Source organism: Streptopelia decaocto (assembly GCF_964273445.1).
Source record: "Streptopelia decaocto genome assembly, chromosome: 10".
NCBI lineage: Eukaryota > Metazoa > Chordata > Aves > Columbiformes > Columbidae > Streptopelia > Streptopelia decaocto.
Window position 1 is genome coordinate 1,309,822 of NC_138665.1, and position 26,177 is coordinate 1,335,998.

Genomic DNA, 26,177 nt, shown 5'->3' on the forward strand with positions numbered 1-26,177 from the left:
GGCATTACAGCCTGTCCTGATCTTCAGTGAGTCCTCTGGGAAGCTGCTCTTTCATAGTCCTTATGAAAGCTCTGGGTTTTCCCACCTCCCAGCATGGCTCCTCCAAGGCTTGCTGGGTTTCAACCGTTGCTCTTCCAAAAAGCCTGGTTGGTCTGCTTGTTCCAGACCTCTCCATCCATCCCCACTAACAGACATGAGTAGAAATTGTTTTGGTGAGCTGTAGAAGCTGAAGTGATCTATTTGAGGTCACGCACTCACTGAGCTACACCGTTCAGCCTGTTGTCCTGGTCAGCTGCTGGTCTCCTACCTTTACTGGAGATTGTACATACTCTGAAAGGTTTTGTGGTCTCCAGAACCAGAGAAGCAGATGTCTGCTCTCCTTTCTCATAACCGTCTGGGCATTCCTGAGGCTAGACCCTCAACCAATACCTGGGAAGCTCCAGCTCTCTGTAGCAACCAGGAATGAGTCTTTCTGGTTCAGTTTTTGGCATAATTACTGAGCTGGGGACATTGTCTGCAGTGCGACTGAAAAGATTGCATGATAGATAAGTCAAGTGTGAGGATATTTTGGGAAGAGCAAGGAAAAGCAAAAGAAGAAGGAGCAGAACAGCACAGGCAAGGAAACCCCAACCAGCAGCAAGGTACCGAGTGCTCTCTAGTGCAGAGACGAGGGCACTGTGGGGCAATGCTGATTTGCATTACTTGGGCCAGCTCCACTGCTTGGAGGTTACTTGGACCACTGCTCACAAGGTCATGCCTGAGACTGTGTGGAATGCCCAGGCGCTCTTGGGTGGCCTGTGGGAGCACAGACAGAGCTCAGCGCTGCCGCTCACCTGCAGAGCAGCCCACAAGTCTCCTGCTCCAGCGGCTGAGGGGTTCCCGGCTGTCAGTCCTGCCTGAAAGAGGGAGTTCAAAACTTCCCCTGTCGTCTGCTTCCTTGGCTTCCCCCTTGTTGACCTGTCTCAATCATGGAATCATTTTGGTTGGGAAAGACCTTTGAGATCAAGTCCAACATTTAACCCAACGCTGCCAAGTCCGCCACTAAACCACGTCCCTAAGAACCTCATCTCAGCATCTTTTGAACAAATCCAGGGATGGCGACTCCAGCACTGCCCTGGGCAGCCTGTTCCAATGCCTGACAACCCTTTCTGGGAAGGAATTGTTCCCAAGATCCAACATAAATATCCCCTGGCGCAACTTGACGGCGCTTCCTCTTGTCCTGTAGCTTATTCCTGGGGAGCAGAGCCCGAACCCCCTGGCTTCAAGCTCCTTTCAGGCAGTTCGGAGATCAGAAGGTCTCCCCTCAGCTCCTGTTCTCCAGCTGAACCCCCAGGTCCCTCATCCACTCCCATCACACTTGTGCTCCAGCCCCTCACCAGCTCCGTTCCCTTCTCTCCACTCGCTCCAGCACCTGAAGGGCTTTCTTGTCATGAGGGGCCCAAAACTGATGCCAGACCCCAGGATTTGAGGTTTGGCCTCACCTGTGCCCAGTACAGGGTGACGGTCACTGCCCTGGTCCTGCTGGCCACACCAGTGCTGATACAAGCCAGGATGCTGGGGGCTTTCTTGGTCACCTGGGCACTCTGCTGACTCATGTTCCGCTGCTGTCAACCAAATGTACTCCCGAAGGGCTGTCCTGAATTCACTCTAGAGGTCTTTTGAGGGCACTAATCACAGATAAACCACCATCAGCATGGGAAGAGCTCTCATTCAAAGCCAGGCATGGTGGGTGCTCACCTGAAGCTGAGTCTGAATCTCTCCATGAGATGTATTCAGCATCGTTAGATGAAATTAGAAGAGAGACAAACCTACTGTGACCAAGTTAGTAAAAAGAGGTGGCAGCAGAAGAAGGGTGGGTAAGATTGCAGGTTACAGGGGAGCAAAGGAGCTTGGGGAGATGGGAAAAGAGTATTTCAGGTTCAGGCAGCTGTGAATTTCCTTGCAAAGACAGATCATTTTGGAAAGTCAGTATGTCCAGGTTTCAGTCTTCCAGAGTCTGGGTGCTCTGCCCACCGAGGGATCTTGAAGCTCTTTCAGTGTCTCCCTTTTTAATGCCTGAGGTTGCATTATTCTCCATTTACAAATCCTGCTGGGGAGAGCTGGGCGAGCAGACACTTCACACTCCCCCAGGCAGAGTCTTGGCACACAAATCCATCTGCATGGGGGCAATGCCAGCTTTTCTCCTCACCACAAATCCCTCTTCTGCTTTCCTGGGAGACCAGCTCAGATCATTCTCTGAGCCCCTTGGGCGGCAGGTTCATTAGTGCACATTAGACAGGTCTCTTCCAGAGCTCACAGCAGGAGACAAGGAGTTGTGAACTCTGGGGAATATGTTCCGGTTTCTCCACTCTTTCCTTCTCTGCAGCTCCTTCCCCAGGCCTCAGTTTCCCAACCTGTGCCAAAGAGAAACTGTCAAACCTCAGTGCTCCTGGCTGCTATTTAAATCCATGACTTCTCGTCCTGTCCACCAAGGACTGTTGCCTCTCTCCTTGCAGGAAGACCTTACATATTTAAGTGTATAAATGTGTCTCTTCTCCGGTCTTGTCTTTTGTGTCATTGCCTTTTTTTTTTTGTAGATCTATATCTCTGGACTTTTTCCAATTTATATTTCTTACTAGAGACAATCCTGTTTCTACCCCCTAGGGTGGTTGTTCTTCAAGACTGGTGACAGCTATAGGCAGAGCTAGACAGCAAGAATGGAGGGAAGGTCAGAATCTTAGTTTATTAGGCTGTATTCTGCCTAGGGAGGAGCTATCATGGTTAATATCCCTGTGACTGCTATGAGGAGTTATTGTGGTGGAGCTTATGGGTCAGGAGATGAAGTTAAATTCTGCTTTGAGAAATGAGAGAGAACATGGACCTGAAAAAGAAGGTCCAGCAGAAGTCACAGCCTTGGACAGTCAGGGTATGAAGACAGCGTGTGAGCTGTGGGACAGAGACACCTTCTCCTTTTCACCATCCAAGGGAAACCTTTCAAGAATTAGTGCTGAGCACTTTCACCAGTTCCTGTGCAGGTGATGTGGTCTGTTTAAACCCAAGGAGATGAGTTAGAGAAGGTTCAGATACAACAGCCCATCTCCGCTGAAGAGGGTCTCTGCATCGCTTCCCACTGTCATCTGCTCCCTGGATTAGCTCCTCTATGGGAAAAGCTGGAAGGTTCAAATTGCAGATGAGCTCAAGCCCAGAGCAGGAAGCTGCAGTGGAGAATTCCCTTCTATCCAAAGTCTTGACTCCATCCTTGCTCCTTTCCCCTCTGTACCTAGTGGCCCTGGAATAGAGCAGGGACTGTGTCTGTCGGCAGCTCATAGCCCTCCAGGAATTGCTATGTTGTGTGTCATATACTCCACGAGGGAAGATAATGTTGTTTATCACAACTCTTGTGTCAGCTTTGCCTTCAAGCCAGTTCTCTGATTAGACTGATGCAAACGAGCTTTTAGCGTTGACACAGAGCCTGAGAGTCAGGAGAACAGGATGAAGTGTCTAGCACAGAGCTCGACAGCTCGATTGCTTTCTGGCCTCATGGCAGTCAACGCATCACCTTGAGAGATTGAGGCAGGACTTGGGCTTGTCTTTTCTACTGTCTCTCCACCTTTCTTACTTAAAAAACTCCCTTGCCTTTGGGGAAGAAGGTCTGTTCCTGCTCTACTGGCTTCTTTCTGGGTCCTGCTCTACTGACCACTGCAGAGGGCCCACAGACTGCCAAGGCTGAGTAACTCTGATCTATTCATCCATGGCTATTTTCCAGTCTCTTGCAGCTGGTACTGCTGTGGGACAAGTTCCTAGTGGACTCGTGGAGACTGGCTTCTCGAAAACAGCTCTTTGTATCTGCAAACCAAGGGCCCCATAATACAGAACTCATCCACAGAGGGGAAAAATATGAGGAACATCCAGTCTTGTACCACTGCTTTTCTAACCAGAACTGCACTTTAAAACCAGGCATTTCCTTTCTCAAGTCAAACACCTGTTTCTGCTAAAAAGCCACCCACCACTAGTCTCTCTGACTTGAGAGGCTAGTATTTTATTTAGGGCTGATCCATTTTTCTTTTAATTCAGATCAATGCAGGTTAATTGAGAGCAGCTTATTTTTACTTCTGCTGGTATCTGCCTGCCAAGATCAATACCAGTCATTTCCACTTAAACCGTTGTACCTTTACTGGAACTACTAGAGCACCCACCTCTCCACACAGCAGCATATTACGGACCAGCCCTGTACATGTGGTTCCTCGTGTTATAATTGAAACCAGTCTCTCGTCAGTCTGGCTGCAGCGGCATCCTCGTAATGCTGGAAGGAAATGGAGATATGCTCAGCCTCAACCAGAGGATATATATTACAGCATGAAACATTTGCACACTAAAAATACTCAGCGAGGGGCAACCATTCATTGATCTCTCCAGCATTAACGGGGCTGCAAAGATCCCTCCAGCCACCGTTTGCCACTAGATGGGGCGATGCATCAGCAGCTGCAGCCCCAGAGCCATGGCCTCCGAAAGTGGCTTCCCCTTCCCTGTCCCCAAGACACCGAAGGGCAGAATAAGGAGCCCTGCTTGGACCCAAATGCTGTCTGGGTGCAGAAATCTGCATGGTGTCCCCGGACATCTGAGGATGGTAGAGGTGGCATGGGTGCTCTGTTACTCTCTGTGTTTCTGTATCTCCAGAGGGAAATCTTCATGGAAGGACTGATGGGGTGTGGGTTTAGGACCACTCCATTGCATCCCAGGAGTTTCGCTTGCCCAGTAGAAGAAGTTTTCATCAGTGGAGATCACTGGGGAAGGCTCAGCTTTCCCAGCAAGAGCGAGAGGCTGTGGCTGAAGTTGTAAATGCTGAGTTGTGTGACAGGGGAGGGACAGAGCAGAGGGAGTGAAATGTTCTGCATCTTGCCATTTCTGCCAAACTGGACCAGTCAGACAGCAGTGTTGGAGGGGCAGAGTGTGATATGAGGGTTTGCCTCACTTCTCCAGCTGCACGGGGACGGTGGCAGTAGGATGCATGGCCACAGCCAGGTGACACAGGGAGGACCCGATCCAGAGCACAGCTGAGCTTGACATGGGCTGAGTCTAACACAGGGTTGCAGGGCACTTGGAGCAAACATCAACGGGAGAAAACAGAAAATGTATAATTCAAATGGGAGCCTTGGAAACTGCATCCAGCCTGAATTCAGGCTGAAACACTGTTCCCTGTCTCTGTATCATTGTAGCGTCTCCATTCCCACTTTGTGCTACTCCACAGAGCGATGAATGACTACAGGTTCATTATGTCCCCTCACCCTGATAAAGCTGGACGTGGGGAACATCACCAGCGGATGGTGGGACAGGAGCGTACCTCATCTACGTGGAGCCAAACCCAGGCAGGCTGCAGGATTTTGTGGCATACAGAGTACATATTTAGAACAAGCTGTAAAACTTATGATTTTCATCAAACCCCACAGACAGCATGGTGGCCAAAATGCAATGGTCTCTACATTTTCCTGCTCCAGCCCCCCCAGTCTGCCTGCTCCCACCTCCCCTCTTGCCCTGCCTGGCCACCATCCCTGTGTCACCCAGCTCACCGGTCACAGTTCTCGCAGTGCCTGAGCACCTGCTCCTGTTGCATCAGTTGCTCTGGAGGAGTCCATGGAAGCATTTAAATAATTATTCTTGACATTTCATTAGCTGACACATTAATGGAGAGCAAAATCAGATGGACACAGGGGAGGCAGAAGATCCTCTGTGATGCATCAGCTCAGTGTTTAAAGGAACTTTACCTGCTTATTGAGGCTTGCTTTAGCCGGTGTGTTGCTGGAGCAGCTTTCTGCTCCGATGACAGTCTGTTAATCTGTACAGATGAGGACCAGCTCTGAAGACTGCTGGGTCTTGTCTGCGTGGAGTGGAGGCAGGTGAAGCAAAGGGAGAAGAAACCACCAAAGAGATGGGAAAATCATTCCCTCCATCTCCTTTCTTCACAGTGGTCCCTGCTGTTTGCTGCTGTTTCCAGACTGGGCAGGGTGAGATCTCACAGCCCAGCTGCAGTGGCTGGTGTTTGGGGAAGAGAAGAATTACCAGTTTCCTGATGGGTAAAACCAGGAGTCTTGCAGAAGCCATAGGGACAGAGCAGTCAGCGAATCCTGGTCATAAATGTCAGAGGATAATGGCTTTGGCCCATACCCCTCAGACAGAACTGATTTAAAGAGTCATTAAAAACTGTTGGTGTCCACAAGGGTGGGACACAGGGGCTCCAGCCCAGGTCTTTTATTCCCTCTGGCTGTATCAGTCAAGGCGATGGACTTGGAGAAGCCATATGTCAGATAAATGTGTCTCTAATTGATCTGTGTAAACATTTTACCAGTCAGAGAGCAGCTGATCAGGAGGGGAGGAAAGAGGATAGTGGGAGGGGAAAGGACAGGTGAAAGTCTGGTGGGGGAGTCTTGGAAAATGACTTTTGTCTGGTCCCATCAAACCCTAATTTACCCCTGCCCCTCCACGGGGGTCCCCTGATAATGGAGTCACTCTCAGGGCAAAAGTTAACTCCAATTAGAGGGTTTGAAGGGAGGGTTTTCAATCCCACGTCTTCCCGCAGGAGCTGTGTCAGCTCACGTTATGGAGATGGGCTGGTGGCGGGTAGGGGAGCAGCTGGGAGCAGCGTGTGGACAATGAAGGGTGTCCTGGGAATCCTCCCCATGAGAGGACACAGCTCTGTTCTCCCCTCCTCCTCCTCCTCTCTCCCAGTGATGGACAACTGGCTACGGCCTTGCTTGCACTTGGATTGTCACTTCTCACCTTCGGGGAGCCCAGTGGCGGTGGGGACCCAGGGGACACATCGTGCAGCTTGCGTGCACCCAACCCACAGATCTCTGCAAGGCTGTGACCTCCTCCACCACCAAATTGTACCTTCAGTACAAATTTTGTGTTTCCAGACTAGCAGACACCTCATGAGCCATGCCTATTTGCTCAGCTTTCTTCCCAGCCCCTCTTTTTAACCCCTTCTTTGCTACATCTGATTGCTCACAGGTGAACCCCACTTTCCAGCCCTGTGTGTGACCAGCCACCCTGATGACACTGGATGAAGCCTGATGGGACCAGAGGTAAATCAATGAAAAGGCTGATGTTGCCCTGCAAAGCCGATGGGCAAGAAGCAGAAAACAGGCACAGACAGCCGGGGACAGCACATAGTAAAGGGCAGGTGAGCGTGGGAACAGTATTAACCTGTTGGGTCACTGGGAGAAGTGGCCATGAGGCAGGGAGGAGAACCAAAGCCACCGTGTGACCCCACGTCAGTGCCCCAGTGGCATCTGAGACCCCTTGGGAGAATCTCCCACCATGATCACCAGCTCCACCAGGGTGGTCCACAGGATGCTGTTCTGTGTGTATTTGCTTTCTCACCTCCCCTCTTAGCTGCCACCTGCCTGAAGATGGGCTGTTCAGATGGCAAACAGAGGTGGAAAACCAGATCTTTAATCCCTTAGGCTACCTAGATTCAGCTTTCAAGATTTCACTCCAGAGCCACAAAGAGTAAGGAGGTTTTGGGGGTTTTCTTTCTGAGCATGAAAAATGAGGTCTACAAGAAATTTCCTACTTCAGCTCAAGAAATAATCAACTTCAATGAGCCTTTTGATAAAAACGCAAAACCAAACATATCTATGTATTTTACAGAATATTTTGGAATTTTTTATTGGAATAAACCACAATGAATCGCACTTCAAAACGCGTTTTCCTTTCTTTTTCGTCTCCAAGCCTGTGCTATGCAAAGCTTTGGCTTTCCTTAATGTGTTTACCTGAAAATAACTGAAGTTCATTCATGAAACACAAGTCAAATTGAAAGAGAAGGAAAAAGTAGGGAAATTATCTGAAACTGTTAAGCAGCATTGATTTGGGAGGGGCGGGGGGGAGAGGTTTGTTGTTGTTGTTTTCGGTTTGTTGGTTGTGTTTTTGTTAGTCTGTTTCTTTGGTGAGCTGGTTCTTAAATAGTCCTAAACTGGGAAATGACAAGCTGAAAACAGGTTAAAGATTAAGTCCAAATAACTGCCAAATGGAATATATTTTGTCCAGAAATAGCACAAGGCACTCTTGTAATAGGAATATATATACATATTTTTCCCCAGGTGACAGAAAAAAAAACATTAAAATCTAGCCATCTTATGTATCTAAACTGAATTTTTCCTGATGTGACTCAGTGGGTTTCTCTGTACCTGTTCACACAGGCTGGGGCAGGAGCTGCATTTTCAGCATGAGCAGGAGCTGGGCAATGCCTCCCCACCGCAACAACCCACCAAAAAAACTTGATCTCCAGCTACGCTTTCACCCCTCGCATTCCCCCGGCCCCGTTTCATCCCCATCCCCATCCCCATCCCCATCCCCATCCCCATCCCCATCCCCATCCCCATCCCCATCCCCGCCGTCTGCGTGTGCCCTCCGGCCACGAGCAGCCCGGGTGGGTAATTGCAGCGGGTGGCTCTGCCTGACAGCTGACGCCGGCTCCGGTGACCCCACGGGCCCCACGCCGCGGCGGTGCCCCACACGCCGCATCCCGCCCCGCATCTGGCGCTGGACTGTGTTGCCTGCAGCCGGGGCTGGGACGGGTGTTGCGTGTGTGCTGGGAGCGGCGCCCGTCACCGCCTGCAGCAAACCTGCCTCGCCAAGGCTTTTCAAGCTGCGGCTGAGGCGTGCAAGCTGCCGGCTGTCAGGCTTGGGGATGGGAGAATAGCTCTACACGGTGATTACACCCAGCTGGAAATTGCCAGCAATATGGTGAGCATGGCAGGTAGTGGTACAGCCCCCGAGCGAGGCGGCAGATGGAAATCCGTGTGGTTGAGGCAGGCAGGAGTGCAGCAGCTTCCAGTGTGTGTTGGGTCCAGCTGTAGCTTTCCCTGCAATGGGCTTGCAACAGGCTTCTGAGTTAAAGTGCTGGCAGGGAGGACTCAGGGCTGGGCTGGGATTTAGCGAGACAAACCACAGACAGGAGCAGTGACTGCTGTCATTGAACCCCCTTGCTGGTTCTCCCCCCATCTCCTGGGGGAGATGACCCCTTTCTTCCCCTCCCAGCTACCTGCACTGATTTTTATTCCAACCTCACTAAACCACCCTCCCTCTGGGTTTGAAGGTGAGCATCTCCTGCTCCGGAAGCCGCTCTTGCAGCAGCTGCTGGCTGTGAGCAGCACGCAGCACAAGACATGGGCATGCATGGCCACCCATGGCCCAGTCACCCCACTGCCCACAGGCGGGGTCACCACTGCAGCGGGGACAGGACAGCGTCCCTTGGCAGGTTGCCCCATCCATCCTTGCTGTGCTGCTATAACTCCCATTGCTGTTATGTTTGAGAGCATCCCAGTCTTGCATGGATCCCTTGCAGCATGTGTTGCTTTTTGCAGAGGGTGCAATACCAGCAGTCATGCCATGACCGTGCAGTGGTGGTGCAGAACCACAAAGAAAACAAGATGTCTGCAACAAGGGAAAAGGCAAAGGGGGAGGCAAAAGGACTAGGAGGTGTCTGTATGGAGGATAAGATTACCAAAGAAATGGAAACTTCAAGGCTGTTTTTGCCCCCCTGGGATTTGCAGCCTGGCAGAGTCCCATATGGGCTATGGAGAGCTGCTCCTGCGAGTGTTTTCTCTTCCCATTGCACAGCTGGTGGATGAGAACACACTGTAGTGGGGTGGGAATGGGTTGTTCAGCCCCATGACCTGAGGAGCTTAAGAGGCAGCAGGTACCAGTAGGGCTGGGACTTGCGACCCCTTCCACTGGATGCTCAGCTGGGCTCTTTCACCCTCTGGCAGCCAGCAGACTCACCTTGCCAAGGGTCTGATGATCCGTGGCTTTTCCCAGCTGTCTGCAGCCTTTGGCAGTGCCTGGGCACCTGGGGAGAGGAACAGGGACCTTCTGCAACTGCAGTTCTTGGGAACGAGCCTTTTCTGAACCTCTCATTCTTCTTCCCAGGGGACCTGGACTGCAGGGTGCAGGGAGCAGGTTTGCGGTAGCATGGAGAGTGCTGTGTCACACACACATCTGCCTCTGTCTGTGCGGGGAGGAGGGAGAAGAGCTTGCTTGGGACTTCGGGGTCTACTAAAAGAACAAAGCAGCACCAGTGAATTCCTTGCTGCTAAAAGCTGGCTGCAGAACACCTGTGCCTGATTTTATTAGGCAGTGCAAAGCCGAAATGATATAGGTGGCTTTCTGAAAGCTTTGGAAAGGAGGTGTTTTGGGTTTTTTTTTTGTAGCAAGCCTTCCTGTGTCCTCTCCTTGGAAAAGACTGGACATAGGGATGCTAAGCAGGCAAGGGCCAGTGAAACGCTCCAGCAGGAGCAAGACCACTCTGGATGTGGTCACGGCTGCTCCGTGGAGGTTTGGGTGCCTAATTCCCCAGAAGGATGCCGAGGACAGTGGGGTGGGCCACGCTGCTGCGGGGAAGCCCATCGCCTTCCAGCTGGAGAGCATGGAGACCACTGCTGGGGGGGGCAGGAAGGGCAGGGTGCAAGGGGGTCCTTGCTGCAGCATCTGCCCATCGCCTATTGCGCTTTCAGAGCTGGAGGGGGGAGGCGAGTGTCAGCCGGTCCCTAAGAAACCAGGCTCTCGTTTCCTCCCCAATAGACATCTATTGGCTGGGCACCAGATCGTGCTCGAGGGATGTGTATCGGGTGGCCGTGGCTTACATTATCAGGCGGCTTCCCCGTTCCATTTCTGTCCATGTGTCCCTGCGATGGAGATCAGGTTACAGGACCTTCACAAAGCACCAGCCATCTATTATTCAGCCGCTGCACGCTACTGTATATGTTGGCGTGTGGAGCTGAGCCGACCCGGCCTCGCGCCTGCTCGGGCAATGTGGGCCCCAGTAAGTGCCTGTGCAGGGGGATGATGCTGTAAATCACCCGCTGGAGTTATCAGGATGCGAACAGAAGGCTGGCGGAAACCACCCGGAGGTACCTGGCTCCAGCAATGCTTTATATAGCCTGAGCAAAACCCGTCCCACGAATTCCCATCAGAGGGATGGGCAGGCGAGACCAGCATCTTCCCGCGCACGTCGCCGAAACGAGGGGAACCTCTCACCGGGTCAGACCGTGGGAGAAGGGTCTGACCTCCCAGACCGCCCAGGAGATGAGGGGCAAAAAGTCGATCAGCGGGATAAACCTCAGTCTCGAGAGGCTCTGGGTCTGGGAGAGCCGGGAGGAGGGAGCAGCGAGCAGGCTCTTGGCCGTGGCTCTTTGTTCAGGGCGTCATTCGCATCTCCTGGCTGTCAGCATCGAGGACCCGGAGACATTCAGTGAATGAGAAATGCTCAGGATAGAGCGAAAGGAAATATTTCTGCACTGTTCCTCGGGGAAAAATAAGCCCCCTGGGTTGTGTCTTGTGTGGGGAAATGTTGTTTTGTTGACACTGAAACTGAATTCAGGGTTGGTGGGATAAATCTGTTTGGATTAAATTTCAGTTTGGAAACAAACAGACAAATGAAAATGAGCAGAGCTGATGGCAATGAATTTCTGTTTTATTACAGTTAGAATATAATATTTTTATTTTGTTTCTGCATCAACTTTGTTCCAATTCATTAAACTTACTTTGCTTTTAAATTTTTCTTCCGTTTTTAAAAAGCCCAGTAAAACCACATCCTTTATAGTGCTATCAAATTGGAATATCCCACTCAACCCAAACGTCAAGCCAGTCTGTCCCTCTCCCTTTCTCCAAATACCATCTTTTACCAGAAACCCCAGTCTTAGCCTTTTCCATCAAACAGAAGTTCAAGTTCCTGCGTGGCTGTGTTTCTCACCAATGCACCTGTAGGACTGACTGTCCCAAGTGGCAAAGACATAAGAAAGCAACAGACCTCTGTGCAGGAGGCAGCCCCGCCAGTGGAAGAGCATCTCATTGCTTCCCAGTTTATGAGGCCCAAGCTTTGGGCCTCATCGGTGCATATTTCACCTTCCAGTTTCCCCCCTCTCTCTTTCCGCTGGATGCCGGGATGTGGAGCAGGAGAAGATGGAAACACCAGCAGAATATCCACCTTTGCAAGATTTAAGTGCCTCTGGAGATCCAAAATACTGGGGAGATCAACAGTCTCTAGATCAACAAGTCTATGGAGAAATGCCCACTTTTAACCACTGGTTGATCCCCAAGGATCTAACAAAAATAGACCTCTTGCTCTTCTCTCCCTGTTCCCAGGGGAGCCTGGTGGGGCTCGTAGGCTCCACCACCACCCAGCTGTCCTCTCCCATCCTCTGGCTCCACCTCCAAGACTTGTTTTCCACGTGGCCCTGTGCTTGCAGAAGGACTGAATTGTCCACACTACACTATTCAGCTTCCCTGCTCAAGTCTCGCTTGCCCTGCATTTGATTTCTCAATGGACAAGCTTAACAGAGATGTCTTGGGTTTTTAAAAATAGTTAATATTTAAATATTAATTGAGCCATTAATTACATCTGAGCCCCAGAACAAAACAGCTGTGAATAATTAATGAGAGGGCCTATGGTAAATGCCTCCAATAATTCACAAAGCAACAGAACCAGGTATTTTCAGAGCATTCGATGAGAGGGGAAACAGAGGAGAGCGGAGGCAAGCAAATGCAACATGGAGAGAAGGGACTAAGAGGAGAGATGAGTTATTATGGGCTGTTCAGTGATGTTCTTCTGAGGCTTTCTCAGCATTATTCATCTCCATAACATCCAGCTACTGAGGACAGGATTTCCTCTGTGATTTGTAGTGGGGAAACTGAGTCACAGGGAAGCTGAGTCTACCCCAAAAGCAGGAAGGCAACCAAAACTCCTGGCACACTCTCCCACAGCTACATCTCAGGTGTTTCAGACTGTGGCGCTCTGAAAAAACATCTCTGGCAGAGCTTTTGTATTGCAGAGAGGAGGGTTCTTTCTGAACAACCTGCATGGCAAAATAAACCAGTCCATAAGCAGGAGGGAGGTTTTTATTCATGCCCTCTTTTCTCCCCTCCTCCAAGATGTTGTAAATACTCTGGAGGCTGCAGTGAGGAAGATGATGCTCTGTAAGTACATGTGCATACTTTGCAGGGCCTCGTAATGGACCAACATAGGATATTTGCATTTAATAACTGTAATTCTTAATTACAGGTGGTTTGAGCCTCAAATAAGGCTGATGTGTTCAGCATAGAAGACACAGGGCCAGATGACGGAGATCCCCTCTCTGCCTCCTGGTTCTGGGCATCTTAATGGCCTCTTTGTGCTCCGGTTTGTTTGTGCAGGAGAGTGTGACTAATGGCCCCATTCATGGACCAGCTTCTCGCTGTAGCTGGCGAGGTCTTCGAGGCTATTTCACCTCCTGTAACTGCCTGCAAGCCCCGTGTCTTGGAGGCAATCGCTGGGTTACCTTCCATGGCTGCTGGAGACAGGATTTGTCATTGCTCTCAGTCGCAGGGAGTAATAATTACATCACCAGCAGAGAGCAGACCCTTATGTGTGTTTTACAATCCCATTTTCCAGTGCTCCAGTCTCTGCTGTTGAGCAATAGCTCCATCCATGCTATGTGGTTGATTGACAATCACTAAATGAGTGTGCGTTGCCGTCCTCCTTGATAGCCCTATAGATACATGACACACACCCCACTGTTAGCAAAGCAGCTTCTATTTGCAAGGGGTGAAAGTGATACAACTCACCATGTGCTTGAAAATTGTGACCCTCTCAACCATATTAACAACCGTGTAATCAGCAAGCATCAGGACCTTTCTAATGAAGTGGTGCCGTTCTCTCCAAGCCACATAAAGTGTTCACTAAATGTGTCTTTGTTCTTTTTAACAGATGAAAAATTCAGTTGTCTTCCTTAGCTTATTGACCTCCTACAATACAGTAGAGAAGGAAATGGATCCCTTTCTGCCTCTAATAGCATGATATTCACAACTTTGAGTTATATAGAGAAAAACAAAACAGATTGGAGTAATATTATCAATGTCTACTTCTCTATGTAGATGTAGCATTTATAAATTAACCAAAAACGCTTGCAAATCTGCATAACCAGTTACCCATGATCCTAATGCTTTCAATTTATCCTAATAGACATTTAATGAATACTTTATAAAGCCTTAGATGGGGAATTTTAAAATCAATGGTGCTATTTTATTGCTGTTTGTATTAGCTTTATTTGGATGGTGTCTTAGTGCTCTGATGCCCATCGATTTCAGGCCTTGATCAATGAAAGAAGGTTTCGGCTTAAATACACTGAGATGCACAAGAAACACTGGATCTGGGTTCTTTCCTGGGTGAGGCATGTCTGAATTCGCGCTCAAGGCTCACACTAAGGGTAGCATGAGGTAACCCTAGATATTGTCCTTGCACAGCTCTCCTCTTACCTTCTGGCTCCTGCAGCTTCTGGGATAACAACAGTCAATTATCCTCATAGCAGGTTGGGGATGGAGGGGTCAAGCAACAGATCTGCGCCCCTCCTTTTGCTCAAGCTGGTTTAGTCCCAGGCTGTTAGCAACACTCGGGTGTATTATCCGCATTCAAATCATGGGTGTTCTCCTAAATACCTCTGAAAGCCTTGTGCCACTGCTAGCTCAGCAGCACTTACATGTTGTGGCAACTCTGCCCAGAACTGATGGACAGATATGAAGCTTGACAGCTTCTCCCATCAGTATCAGCTCATTCAGCTCCACGACCATTGATATCCCTTTTCTGTCTCTGGTTCCCTCCAACCTGGCTGAGTGTAGGTGAATCCTGTAACGAAGTGGCTGAGGTCCACAATAACACCAGTGCTTTTTTGGGGCAGGTTTTGGGGAGGAGCTGTCTGAGCTAGAAGACATCGTGGAGATTTTGAACTTGGATTTGAAATCAAAATCAAATTGCAAGGCAACCAGGAATTTTTGTCCCCTGTCCAGATAAGAAAGCAAATTTCACTCAGGCAAACTGAGAAGATGTTGCATGAAGTATGAGTGTTTATTACACGATTTATTATGGATTTCCATTCAAAGAATGGAAATACAGAGAATTTAAAGCTCTGTTGTAAAAGGTTCATGCATTTTTGCTGTTTAGCCCATTGTATGATTCATGCAACAGTTGTGAGCCCTTAAAATAATTTACTGGTAACTTAGGAGATGCCCTGAATGGTTTTCAGCAACAGAAATTTAAATTATGGGCTGGAAATCAGGTTTAAACAGCAAAATTGGATCTCTTCTGTTCTCCTTGGCTAGTTCAGGGCTATAGGATCTCAGTGTAAGGTGGGTACCATAAACCAGAGCTTTGGTCTGGGTAGCATTTGGGTCTGGATGTTTGGTTTTGTTCCCACTGTAGTAGGGAAGTTTCTGAAAGGTTGTATCTTACATCCCCCATTAAATTGCTTTATGCACAGTGCTGGATCTCCGGGCATGCCAGGCACTGTGCATTATAGCAATGCTGGTCTTCCTGATAACTTCAACAAAAACTGTTATGTGCTAGAAGCAGCTTCCAGCCTTTCCACAAACGTGCTAATAACTGGAGGAGAGCTTGAGTATTTTCTCAACTTTGGGTCCAGCCAGGATGAGCTGGAGGGCTTATTTGCTTTTGCTACAAGGCAGAACCTCCAGGATGTCAGAGTGAAGGAAACAAGATAGTGTCAGCAGGGCAGAAAGGAAAAACAAAACAAAACATCTTTTGGGAGCTAGTACTATGAAACTAAATAGAAAGAGGTGGGTGCCTTCCCACCAGGGACAGGTAAAAGTTCTCACCCAGCCAACAGAAGCTGCTGCCTACTGGGACCTGAATCCACATTGCCCCTTACATTACAGGAGGCCACAGTGATGCACTTTCCTGAGACATCTTCTTGATTTTGCGTTGATCACTTGAAAATTCACAAGAATAAGGCCTGAAGTGCAGATGTCTTAACCACTGGACTCAAGTCATGATCACACACACCCCTGTGTGGATATTGAATTGTTCCCAGCCAAATGGAATAGGTTTCAGAGGAGTGGAGAGTCCTGAGCCCCAGAATAGCCTGAGGTCAGGATTTAGCTCTAGCATGAGTGACCTGAGTTAAAGTCCCTTCAGAAAGTGATGGGAATCATGCTCAAGGCTTCCCCTGGGATATTGAAGCTTTCCATCATGAAAAGATAATATTTTCTCATCATTGGCCTTGTGAACAGCAGGTACCTAAGTCCTGCCATCCATCCACCCTCCTTTGCTTTTGTGAAACTCATCTGCTTTGCTTGGACACGCTGTTTTTATTCAACTTGGGAGGTTTTCAGGTTTAGGCAAGAAAATCTCAAATCAGATCATTTCTGAAATATCCCTTCTTCTCTTCCTCTGCCATTTCTTAGTTCACCCAAGCAGACACTATCTGTAAAGCCCTACTCTCGTGTCAGGGCTGTGGCTCAGCTGCACCCCTGGTGCTAATGCATTGCTGAGGGCACTAATTAGGGCTCCCAGGAACTAGTGCACAGCAGGTTCAGCCCATCGCATGTCTGCTGGGCAAGGCCAGTGCTCACACAAGACTTAGCGTGAGCCCTCCCTGACCTGCGGGCAGCGGCTTTTCCATCTACCTCAGCCTGCCCCTGGGCTGCTTGCTGGACACTTGGCTTGTGCAGCTCCAGGTTCACCCACAAAGTCTCATCCCAGAGCCTTCTGCACCTTCTCGCAGGAACCTTTCTGCTCCTGAGTTGTTGATGCCCTTCGGGAAAACACAAGCTTCAAGGGCTGGACCTCACACCCTCAGAGCAGGAAGCTGGAGTACCTGGTTAATATTCTCCACCATCCCTGCACATCCTTTCCCCTCCAGCCCTTTTCTGCCTCCTACACGGACATCCAAGCATTTTGGAATTCAAAGATCAGCCTCTCTCTCCTCTGCCCTTCATCTCCAAAGTGCCTGCAGGGCATAGACCAGGTTAATCTGCTGGCTGCTGATCTCCCCAGTGACAGGGGATAAGAAAAGGGACAATATGGGAAGGTCTGTGGGTCAGCCCATGGCCTGGAGGGCTCTTAACCCTTTTTTCCCCCGAGTCCTCTGGGTCCTGCCTGGAAGAATTCTGTTTGTCAGGAAGGACAATGAAGATTTATACATGAAGGTCAAATAAACCATCTCACTCAGATATTCCCCACATCTTGTCCCTCCTCCTCCTCTCTGAAAAATACTGTCTCCTGTAGGCCGTGTTAGACACCTTCCTATCCTATGTCTGCAGAAGATCCAAAGCCATTTTGACACCTTACTGTTCTTGCTGTTTCGGTGCTGGGTAAGCAATTCGTGTCTGTTGTGTGTCCAAGTGCCTACCACTGTCATGGAGATGGCTGTGGACACTTGGCTGAAGCCAGCCTCACCTGGCATGGGACTTCTGGTTACAATCATGCGGTTGCTGAACAAGACAGCTCAGAAGTAACTTGCTTGTAAAGTGCAAGGACAGAGCTCATTTCAGATGGTTTTCTTCCAAACTGTGCATTACTTTTCAGAGAAGGAAGCTGTCCTCAAGTGGAGTGTGAGCTCCTCCAGGCAAACCCAGGGGAGAGATGCTCCTATGCCAGGTCATAGGGACACCCTATGTGTGGACAGTCACCTCTGGGCTGTTCACCTGACAGCTATGAGGATGACCACAGCTGCGGAGGAAAAGTGCTGAACACCAGTCTCTGAGCAACCCAAGCACCAGGGAATGCAGTGGGAGTGCTGGTGCCCTTTAGGACCAGAAAGATGGGGTTAAAAATGGGAGCAGGGTGGTGAGTGCAGTGCGAATACAGCACCTGAGACATGGAGCTGCTTTGATCCCATTCCCCAGGAGATGCAGGTACACAGGCACTGTGAAAGCACAGACAGCTTTGTCTCCTCTGAAAGGAAAGAAACCTGCTGAAGATATAAACTTTCCCTGCTTTGGATGCCTCCCCTGCACATCGCTGACACCCTGTGCTTGCTTCCCTGGAGGAGCCGGGACAAAAGCGGGCTCCTGTCACCAGATAGCCTTGCAGGGACTCCTGGCTATGGGCAACCTGCCTGGCCTGGTCCCAGGTGGCCGGGGGCACTGGGGAGGGTTTGTTTGCAGACAGGCACTTACCGCCTGGAAAGCCCGGCTGAACTGCTGCCCAAGTGCAATTTTGGCTCAGCCCTCCTTTGTCCCCAGAACAAAACCAGCCTGCACCGTACAGCTGCTGCCGTGCGCTCACAGGCCGTTGTCACCTGCACAGGGGTCTGGGCTAAAATTGCCTCTTGTTTCCCACCCGCAGATGTTGGCACTCACCCTGCACCTCGGGGTGCTCCGCTTGGACCACTCCGCCCCTCACCCTGGCTCACAGGGTGTTAGGCTGGGCTTTTCCTCTGCTGTGACCTCTGCTGGTGTGGGAGGATGGGGAAACAGGGTCGAGAGGTGCTGGGACAAGGGATCAAGGGGGGGACAAGTCTCTGGGACAGCAGTGATTGGACATGAGTGAGTCGCGGAAGCTTCTGGGACTGGTGGATGAGGGACTCATTTATTCAGGCAAGCTTTTCTGCCTGCGGGTCTCCCAGAAGCAAAACAATTTCCTCAAGTGGCTTTGACACTCGGAATTAGCCCTTGATTTGTTTTTGCTAATTTCTCTTCCCCGCTCCAGGTGAGTCAGGATTCAAGATGCTCGTGTGCCTCAGCAAGGCTCTCTCGGATCGGTGACAGCCTTTGCTCCCAGCCCCATGCAGCTCTTACAGACTTCACTGCAATGGGTCCCTCTGGCGTGGGAGGATTTCCACTCCAGCCCATGCTGGCGATGCTCGATGGAGGCATCATATGGGTCACAGCCCACGCTCTCCAGCTTAACAGAAAAATGATCTGGCCCAGGCAGGAAAGACGTTCCTGTTTCAGATGCTCTTGGGGGTGCTGATGTGGGTTTGGTGTTGGTCAGTGACTGCTGGCTGTGGGCAAGGGGGCAAGAGCAGAGCATGGGGAAGAGATGCAGGGTTTGCAGTCCGAGCTGCGGGGAACGTCTGTCCACCTGCAGGGACTCAGGACACAGCCTGGCTACATCCGCTAGCACCACTTTAACGAGATGACCTCTTTCTACACTGAACTCCCACCTTGTGAACAACAAGACACAGTTGTCTCTGTAGAGATTGGAGCATCGTGCCCAAGTCTTGTCTGAATCCAGGAGTGTCTACCAGGGCTCTGGACCTGGGAATGCTCCAGAGTCACTGCAGAGGCTCCTGGTGCAGCGAGATCAAAACAAGCACTAGCAAAACCCTCCAGATGAATCTTTGCCAACTCAAAATGCTACCTCGAATGCTGACATGTCCTGGTTTGATGCTTTTCTTGATAGCACATGTTGACATATTTTTCATTTCACAATGACTGCTTGAAATAAAGCCTGCTGTTTCTGATCTTAAAAGTATTTTCAGTGGCTGGGAAGAGTTGAAATGAAGGTGGTGAGTTTCAAAATTATCTGATAAGCTTCATGTCAGTCACTGATGATTTACGTTTAAGCTTTTTTTTCCATGCACATTTGGCTTTTCTATCCTGTTTCAAAACTGGAAAAGAAATTAATTAAACCCCCCACACTCCCCCTCTAAAAACCCCACCACTTTACCAGATTTCCTAAGGAACAGAGAATCTGATTCCAGTTCGGAGGAACACAATCTGTGTGTGTGCAAGGCTGAGATTTTTTCAGCGTGAAAAGGACCAGGGTGATCTGTCTAATGAGCATCATAGTAACAAGTGTTTCTCATGTAAAGTATTTTCCTCTGGTCTGGTTTCAAGGTGTAGTGAATAATCCGATATTAGAAATACTCAGAAAAACCAAATAGTTTTTACTTTCATCAGGTAATCACACACTGACATTCCTTGAGTAATTAAAAACACAAACAAGAACAATTTCAGAAGCTAAAAGGAAGTTAGAAAATAAAAAACATGGTCTGGAGGTCAAAAAATATTAGTTTTTTAGGGTTTTGGTTTTCCAGTAAAGAATGTTTAAAGGAATCAAAGTGTTTCCCCATGAACACTTCTGTTTAATCACAAGGGTATTTTTATGAAAATGAAAACAGTAGTGGAAAATTTTTGGTTTCCCATTTACATATATTCTCTTCAGGGGCTCAGGTTGGAAATAATCAGCTTTCTAGAAGGAGGATTGGGGACATTTTGCCCATCCTTACAGCTGGGGATAGATCCCTAATGCAGGAGCTGGATCTTGAGTCCAGATCCACTCCCAAAGGGTGCAGAGGGGCTGCCCGCCTTGGTGTGCTGCGGGTCTGTGTGGGCTTGTTAAACTGGTGCTGAGCTGGTGTCAGCAGGAGGCTGACAGGGATGCCCTCAGATGCCAGGGATGCTTTTGTACACGGGGGATGGTCTTGTACACAAAGACACCCTGGGGTGCACCAGGGGTGTCCCACGTGGACCAGAGCAAAGGTGCTCTGATTTAAACCCACGAGCCCTGCTCCTGCTTTTGGCATCCCACGCCTTGTCCTTCCTCCCCACCAGCTTTGCCTCCCTTCCCCCATGGCCCCCTCCTCCCCCTCGCAGGAGCTGTGCAAGTCCCGGCTCCTCCGAGGGGTAATTGAAGCAGCACGTAGAGCATATGGCCGAGCAGGGATCCCTGCTGGTGCACCAGCTGTGAACTGGGTGCTGGGAGAGAGCAGGCGGTGAGGGGCTCCCGTCCCCTGTCTGGCTGCCTCCCTCTGCCTAAACAGTTATTCAAATGACACCTTTTAAGGAGGTCTTTGCTTTTTGGGGGTCTCCCTGGCTGTCTGGCTGCTGAGGGGGAGTGAGAGCAATGGTCAAGGCTTCGTCCTGGGCATCCCTGCATTGCTCTCTTCCCCTCGTGCTCAGGTCCACCTTGATGGTCTTGCCCCACTCAGACCCCCAGCCTGGCTGCACTGACCCCACTTCTGTGATATCCCAGCTCTGCTACAGGATTCAATGTCACGGGTGGTGCTGTGAGGCAACTTGTGAGGCTGATGGGTATTTGCCAGCAGCCACACAGGAGTGGGTCCCCATGCACCAGGCTGTTTCCTATCAGAAGACTCTAATTTGCCAAGTGAACTTGTTCCAGCTGCTGCAGACCCTCTCTTCTGCCCCCCCCAGCTGGGCCTTGGTCTCCCCATAGTTGTGTCCTTTGCCCTCCCAGGGATCGCTGAGCCTCTCTGGGGTGCAGGTGTCAGGGCAGGAGTGGGGGTGACAGGGTGTCTGGGGTGGATTTTGCCACCCTGTGTTCCCTCCATCACTGCCTTCAGGAGCTGTATGAAGACTAAGGTCTGAGTGATGCAGTAGGAACATATGAGTTTCTCCCCGAATCCTCCAAAGAACTTGTAATTGTATCATCCAGGATAGAGACCAAATCTTTCCCCACTTGTTGCCCTGGAACTAGATTTGGCTCTGGTACCTCTTTCCATCCTACACTGAGTACACAGCCAACACTACCGTTAATGAAGGATCTCACCATTCTTTCTGTTTCCAGGGCTACCACAGCCTTCCACCTATCCACTGATAATGGCTTCATCTTCCTGGTCTGGTCTGGGTTGCCCCAGGCAGAGGAGATGTCCTTCTTCCAGCTTCTGTCTCTCCTGTCTCTTCCTGTCCCCCAGTACCAAGGACCAGGGAGGATGGGTGTTTTTCCTTGTTGCTCAAGTGGCTTCTACCTGGGAAGAGTGATCTCCACCCATGCTCCATCACTGTCTGGGCAGCAATGAACCCTGATGCCTGAGTACACGTGATATACACTTACACTGTCTAGCTGATGGTGCCATGGCCATGTGGACTATGAGATGAAGGTGAATGGTCCAAGACATCCGGGAACCAACCCTGAACCACCTGGCTTACAGCACAACTGGGCTTCCTTCCAAGTTGGAAACGTTTGGGATGGGACATCTCTGGTCTTCAAGATCACATCTCTACTTCCTATCAAAAGCTGAGGAGATGAAAAAGGCTCCAGTCCCTCCAGCACCTGCCAGGCTCATCTTCTAGGATGATCACTGAGCTTCTCCCTCTGGGTCTAAGGACAATGTCCCAGCCGCCAATGCTAGACTCCCAGCTGGTTCCCCACGGAAGGGAGGTGGCAGGGGGAGACTCTTTATTGAAAATAAAGGGGCTTCATTTGGACCAATTATTCTCAAACTGAGGTGGAGGGAACCATCATTTCAGCATTTCCTTTTTTTTCCCCTCCTTTTACATTTGTTGTGTGTGTTTTTTTAACACTCTGGCAATGGCTGAATATCACACAAGTGCCCTGTCAAGAGATATATTCAATAAACACTTGACACACAAGCTCAGGAATACATGGCCCGTGGCAAACATGAATTATTCAAATGGAAATCAAGATAATTTTGCTTCTAACTCAGAAAACCAAGAGTCTCTCTTTCCTTCCTTATTTTTCCTCCCTTTCTCTCCTCATTTTCTTCCTGTCCTTTCTTCCTTTCTTTCATTCTGTCTTTCTTTTTTCTTATAATTTCTTTCTTGTTCTTTTCTTTTCCCTCTCTCTCTTGCTGGAAATCCTAACTACATTAATTTCTAGAGAGCCCCCTTTGCTGAATATAGCAAAGCAAGGACCAGAAGGAATGTCCTTTGGATGAGGGGACAGTCTGCACGCTTGTGTCCTGGGGCTGCTGTATCCCTTTGGCTAACGCTCCTGAGTGGTGGGACCCCTGTGGCCGAGTGCGATGAAGGTGCTATTGCAGATAGATGTTCCATCACCCATCCAAAAACTAACCTCTTAGTCAAACATGACTTCTTTGGAAGAAGCAGGATGTCAAAAGTGGCCTTTGGGTTCTTTCCTAGATGGCTGGGCCTTTCTTCTGCTCAAATATGTCTCCCACCAGCTGTGGGAGTTGGTCAGGATGGGGTAGGCTTATGGCATGAGGAGTCTGGGATTTGGGTGTTGCATGGGCAGAGCTGCCGGGGAACCCTGCTCTAGGAGGACCTGGGCTCGACTCATGGGACTGGGGATTAACAATAGGCTGAAGAGCTGAAACAATGTAGAACAGGGCCACAAAGTAGAAATGGAAGTGATGACCAAAGCTAGAGGAAAGGAAGGGATCTTTATTCCTACCTCTACTCATGATGTCACTTTCCCTTCCTCTCACACTCTCTCATTTCTTAGCTGATCAGCACCAGGTGGTATCAAAGGCATTGGCCCATGGCAGCTCTTAGGCCAGGACTAAACAGGCACTGAAGTCCTGTTGTTTACTGAGAAGAGCCAGAGGTGACTCTTAGGAAGGCTTTAGAAACGGGATGCCTTGACCAGAGTTGTGGGCAGCAGAAGGGGCATTGCCCTGTTTTCTCACACCATCTGGAAAGTCTCTTTCTGGCTGTTCATGGAGCTCTCTTTCACAGACCGGTTGAGCTTAATTTGGACTGATTTGGACTAATGACTTGGTGCTGGGAGCACTGCCTGCTCTGATGTGGGCTGAGATTCTCTACTGAATCGTGGCACAGAAAATAACTGTAAGAGTTTGTTTCTGCACAGAAGCATGCTGGATTTTGATATGGTGCTTTGGGTTACAGGGAAATACAACACACTTGGGCCCTCTAGGCACAAAAGAGACTGTTCCACATGGCACTTTCTGGGCTACACAGGCTTTGAGGTGCACAGACACATATAGCAATGCTGTTCCCATCCATGTCTGCAGTGCTTTAGGAGCCACGGGGCTACAAGATGGGTTAGAGGAGAAGCGATCACATCAGCGGTCCACAGGGTTTCAGCCACCAGGTCCTGGCAGACCCTGATAGAAGTTAAGACAGTGAAGATGCTTTCCACACATTTCATGGCTGCTTTCATCTGGTCAAAGCTGTTAACTCTTTTACAGCTCCTCTTCCTCCCTTCCCTGGTAACATCCCCCCTGGGTGGGAGTAGGCTCCAGCCAGCTCCATCCTTCCTTCCTCTCCCTTTCTTCAACGCGCTAGCAATGCCGGAGTTTCCCCGTTCCTGGTGAATGGCCGTGGTTAGTTGTGAGGTTGGGACTGGCTGTCAGCCAATCACAGCCCAGTAGCAGGGATCTAATAGCCTCGGCGCCAGTCATTTAAGAGGAAGGAGAATATAGGTCATCAGTGACATCATCTCTCGGAAAGGTGGGGGGGAGTTGAGAGGAGAGGGGGAAGCAATCGTTTAAATTTGGAGAGGAGCTAACTGGAAATTTGGGCCATCAGGAGAATAATGGGCCGAGAGGAAGACATGGGGATATTAATAGAGCTGGTTTCTGTAAGAGCTAGAGCGAGCAGCAAGGGATGGAGAACCACAGAGAGCCTCCGTGTCGGCAAGCGTGTGTTTGCCAGAGCCCCCAGGGGCTTGGGAGCATCAGCCTGGATTCCTGCATGGCCACGCTCTGCAAAACCTCCTCCTGCATCCTGGAGCCCCAGCAGGTCTCTCCTCCTGCTCCTCACCCAGTGGTCTTCCATCCCCCCCTCCATTCCATCCTGACCAGCCGCCTCTGCCTCACTGCCACAGAAACCCCCTGAGAAATCCCAGGGGGTCCGTGGGGACCGGTGTGGAGCTTGATGTGGGTCCCATTTGGTGAACTGAGACCAGCTCCCTTCATCTGCAGCCCCACAGTGTTTCCATGCTAAATCAGGCAGATACAACACCTCCAGGCAACTTCTGGTTGCATTTGTAGATTGCGATCCTTGACAGCCTCTCTGTGCTCACTCAACAGGGGCCCAGAGAGACTGTGGTATCTCCATCCTTGGAGATGTTCAAACCTCCTTATACAAAGCCCTGAGCAACCTGCTTTCACTGGCCCTACTTCAAAGAGGGTGTTAGCCTGGAGACTTCCATGTATCTCTTCCACATCTGGGACTCTATACCCCTTCAAAGGGAAGACGACCTGCAGACACCACCTCTCCTGGGACATGACTTGGACATCCTTTTCTAGAGGGCAACAGAGTTAGGTTATGGTTGGATTCAATGATCTTGAGGGTCTCTTCCAACCTAAATGATCCTAAGACCTCCTTCACTTGATAGCCATCCAAGAGGTACATCTCAGAGCAGGGCTGTGTCTGGCTGGGTCAGTAAGTTGGAATAGTGCTGAGGAACAGCCCCCTTGGGTGCCCAAACTCTCTTAGCAGCACCTTACACTATCAGTGCACTCCCTGGTGTGGTTTGACCTGTGGTTTGCCACAGCAAACTGGGGGTGCTCTCACGGCACAGCACAAGTCCCAGAAAGGAACCTGAGCAAATCAAGGGTGTCAAGCAGTGGGGACACAGGTCATTCCACACTTTTCTGCCTCTGGACCAAACACACCTTAATACCTTTCACTCCTATAAGCTCTCACTGTTCCTGAACTATGGCCACCTCAATTAATTCCCCACCACCGATGAGTGTGCTGCACTGCTGTGGCACCACGATGGAGGAGAGCAGGAGAGGGGCAGTGCTGCCAACTGAAAGAGATGCAGGAGTTGAATATGTATGAAGAGGGGAGAGAGAAAGGAAGGGGGTGTTCCCGTTGTTAAATATTTACCATCCCAGGCGGGTGATGTGATATTTCCTACCCTCCAGGAATTCCTAGGGACTGGCAAGGTGGACCAGAGAGGAAGAAGGGCTTTCCCTCAGCCTTATCTAAGCAGCAAAACCTTGTCCCCATGCCGGAGGTGTTTGAGGTCTTGGGGTCAGCGCTGTCCCTGGAAAGGTCTGACATTCCACGTGGGATGTGGAAACAGTTAATCCTTTGCTTGTCAAGGCAGCTGGTGGTGCTGGGGTGGGCTTGGACAGGCTCTATCACAGCTGGCCAAAGCAGGGACGTGGGGTTTCCTCCCAGCTGGGAGAGGAAGGAGAAAAGTGCTTCATTCCTTGTGGAAGAAAGTCCAGTGGGGCAGTTTATGAATTCATCTTTCCCTCCTCCTTTAGCAACAAAACAGTCATGGCAACCATTGCAGACTGTCTTCTGGGAGCTCCTTCTTCTCTGCTGAGAACCACCTCTTTCCTTTTCTTCATCAGTATCCTCCAGTGACCACTAAACTCTGCGACAGCGAAGGCCCTTAAAAGAGAGGTCCCCTTACAACCAAGCAAGATTTGTGCATGTTTCCCCTTAGTTTTCCAAACAAACTGAGCTGCTGAACAGTGCAGAGGAAACAGCATGAGCTGGGGTAGATCCCCAAGCCAGTGAACAGGCTTTGTAAGCAGCTGTGCATCTCCCAGGGGCAGATTACTCAAGCACTTTGCTGTTCTCCTCTTAGCCTGGGCTAAGGGACTGCTGTTTTCCTGGGAACAGACCTGCCATTGGCAAAAGCTGGAGTGGAAACAGCCAGGACCTGTGCAGCGTCAAACACTGCTCTTCTGACCAGTTTTCAGGCTGGGCTGCACTGCTGCAAATAGAGACCAGTGAGGTACAGTGGGGAGGAGGGACATGGTATGTCCGTCCCA

General features: G+C 50.0%; 1 protein-coding gene across 3 annotated transcripts in view; it reads left to right on the forward strand.

The window, feature by feature from the left end:
* Positions 1-26,177, forward strand: part of LOC309444297 (brain-specific homeobox/POU domain protein 3) — a gene marked incomplete at both ends in the record, with an annotated part of 44,674 nt that overhangs the window by 10,134 nt on the left and 8,363 nt on the right. Inside the window, one exon of one of the 3 annotated variants that reach the window (XM_082061991.1) lies at positions 6,985-7,156. The exons of 1 other annotated variant lie outside the window; for it this stretch is intronic. In XM_082061991.1, coding sequence (XP_081918117.1) covers positions 7,037-7,156 — 120 coding nt within the window. Of the gene's footprint in view, positions 1-6,954; positions 7,157-26,177 lie in introns of those variants that run through there. One more of the 3 variants, XM_082061992.1, reaches the window with a different exon arrangement.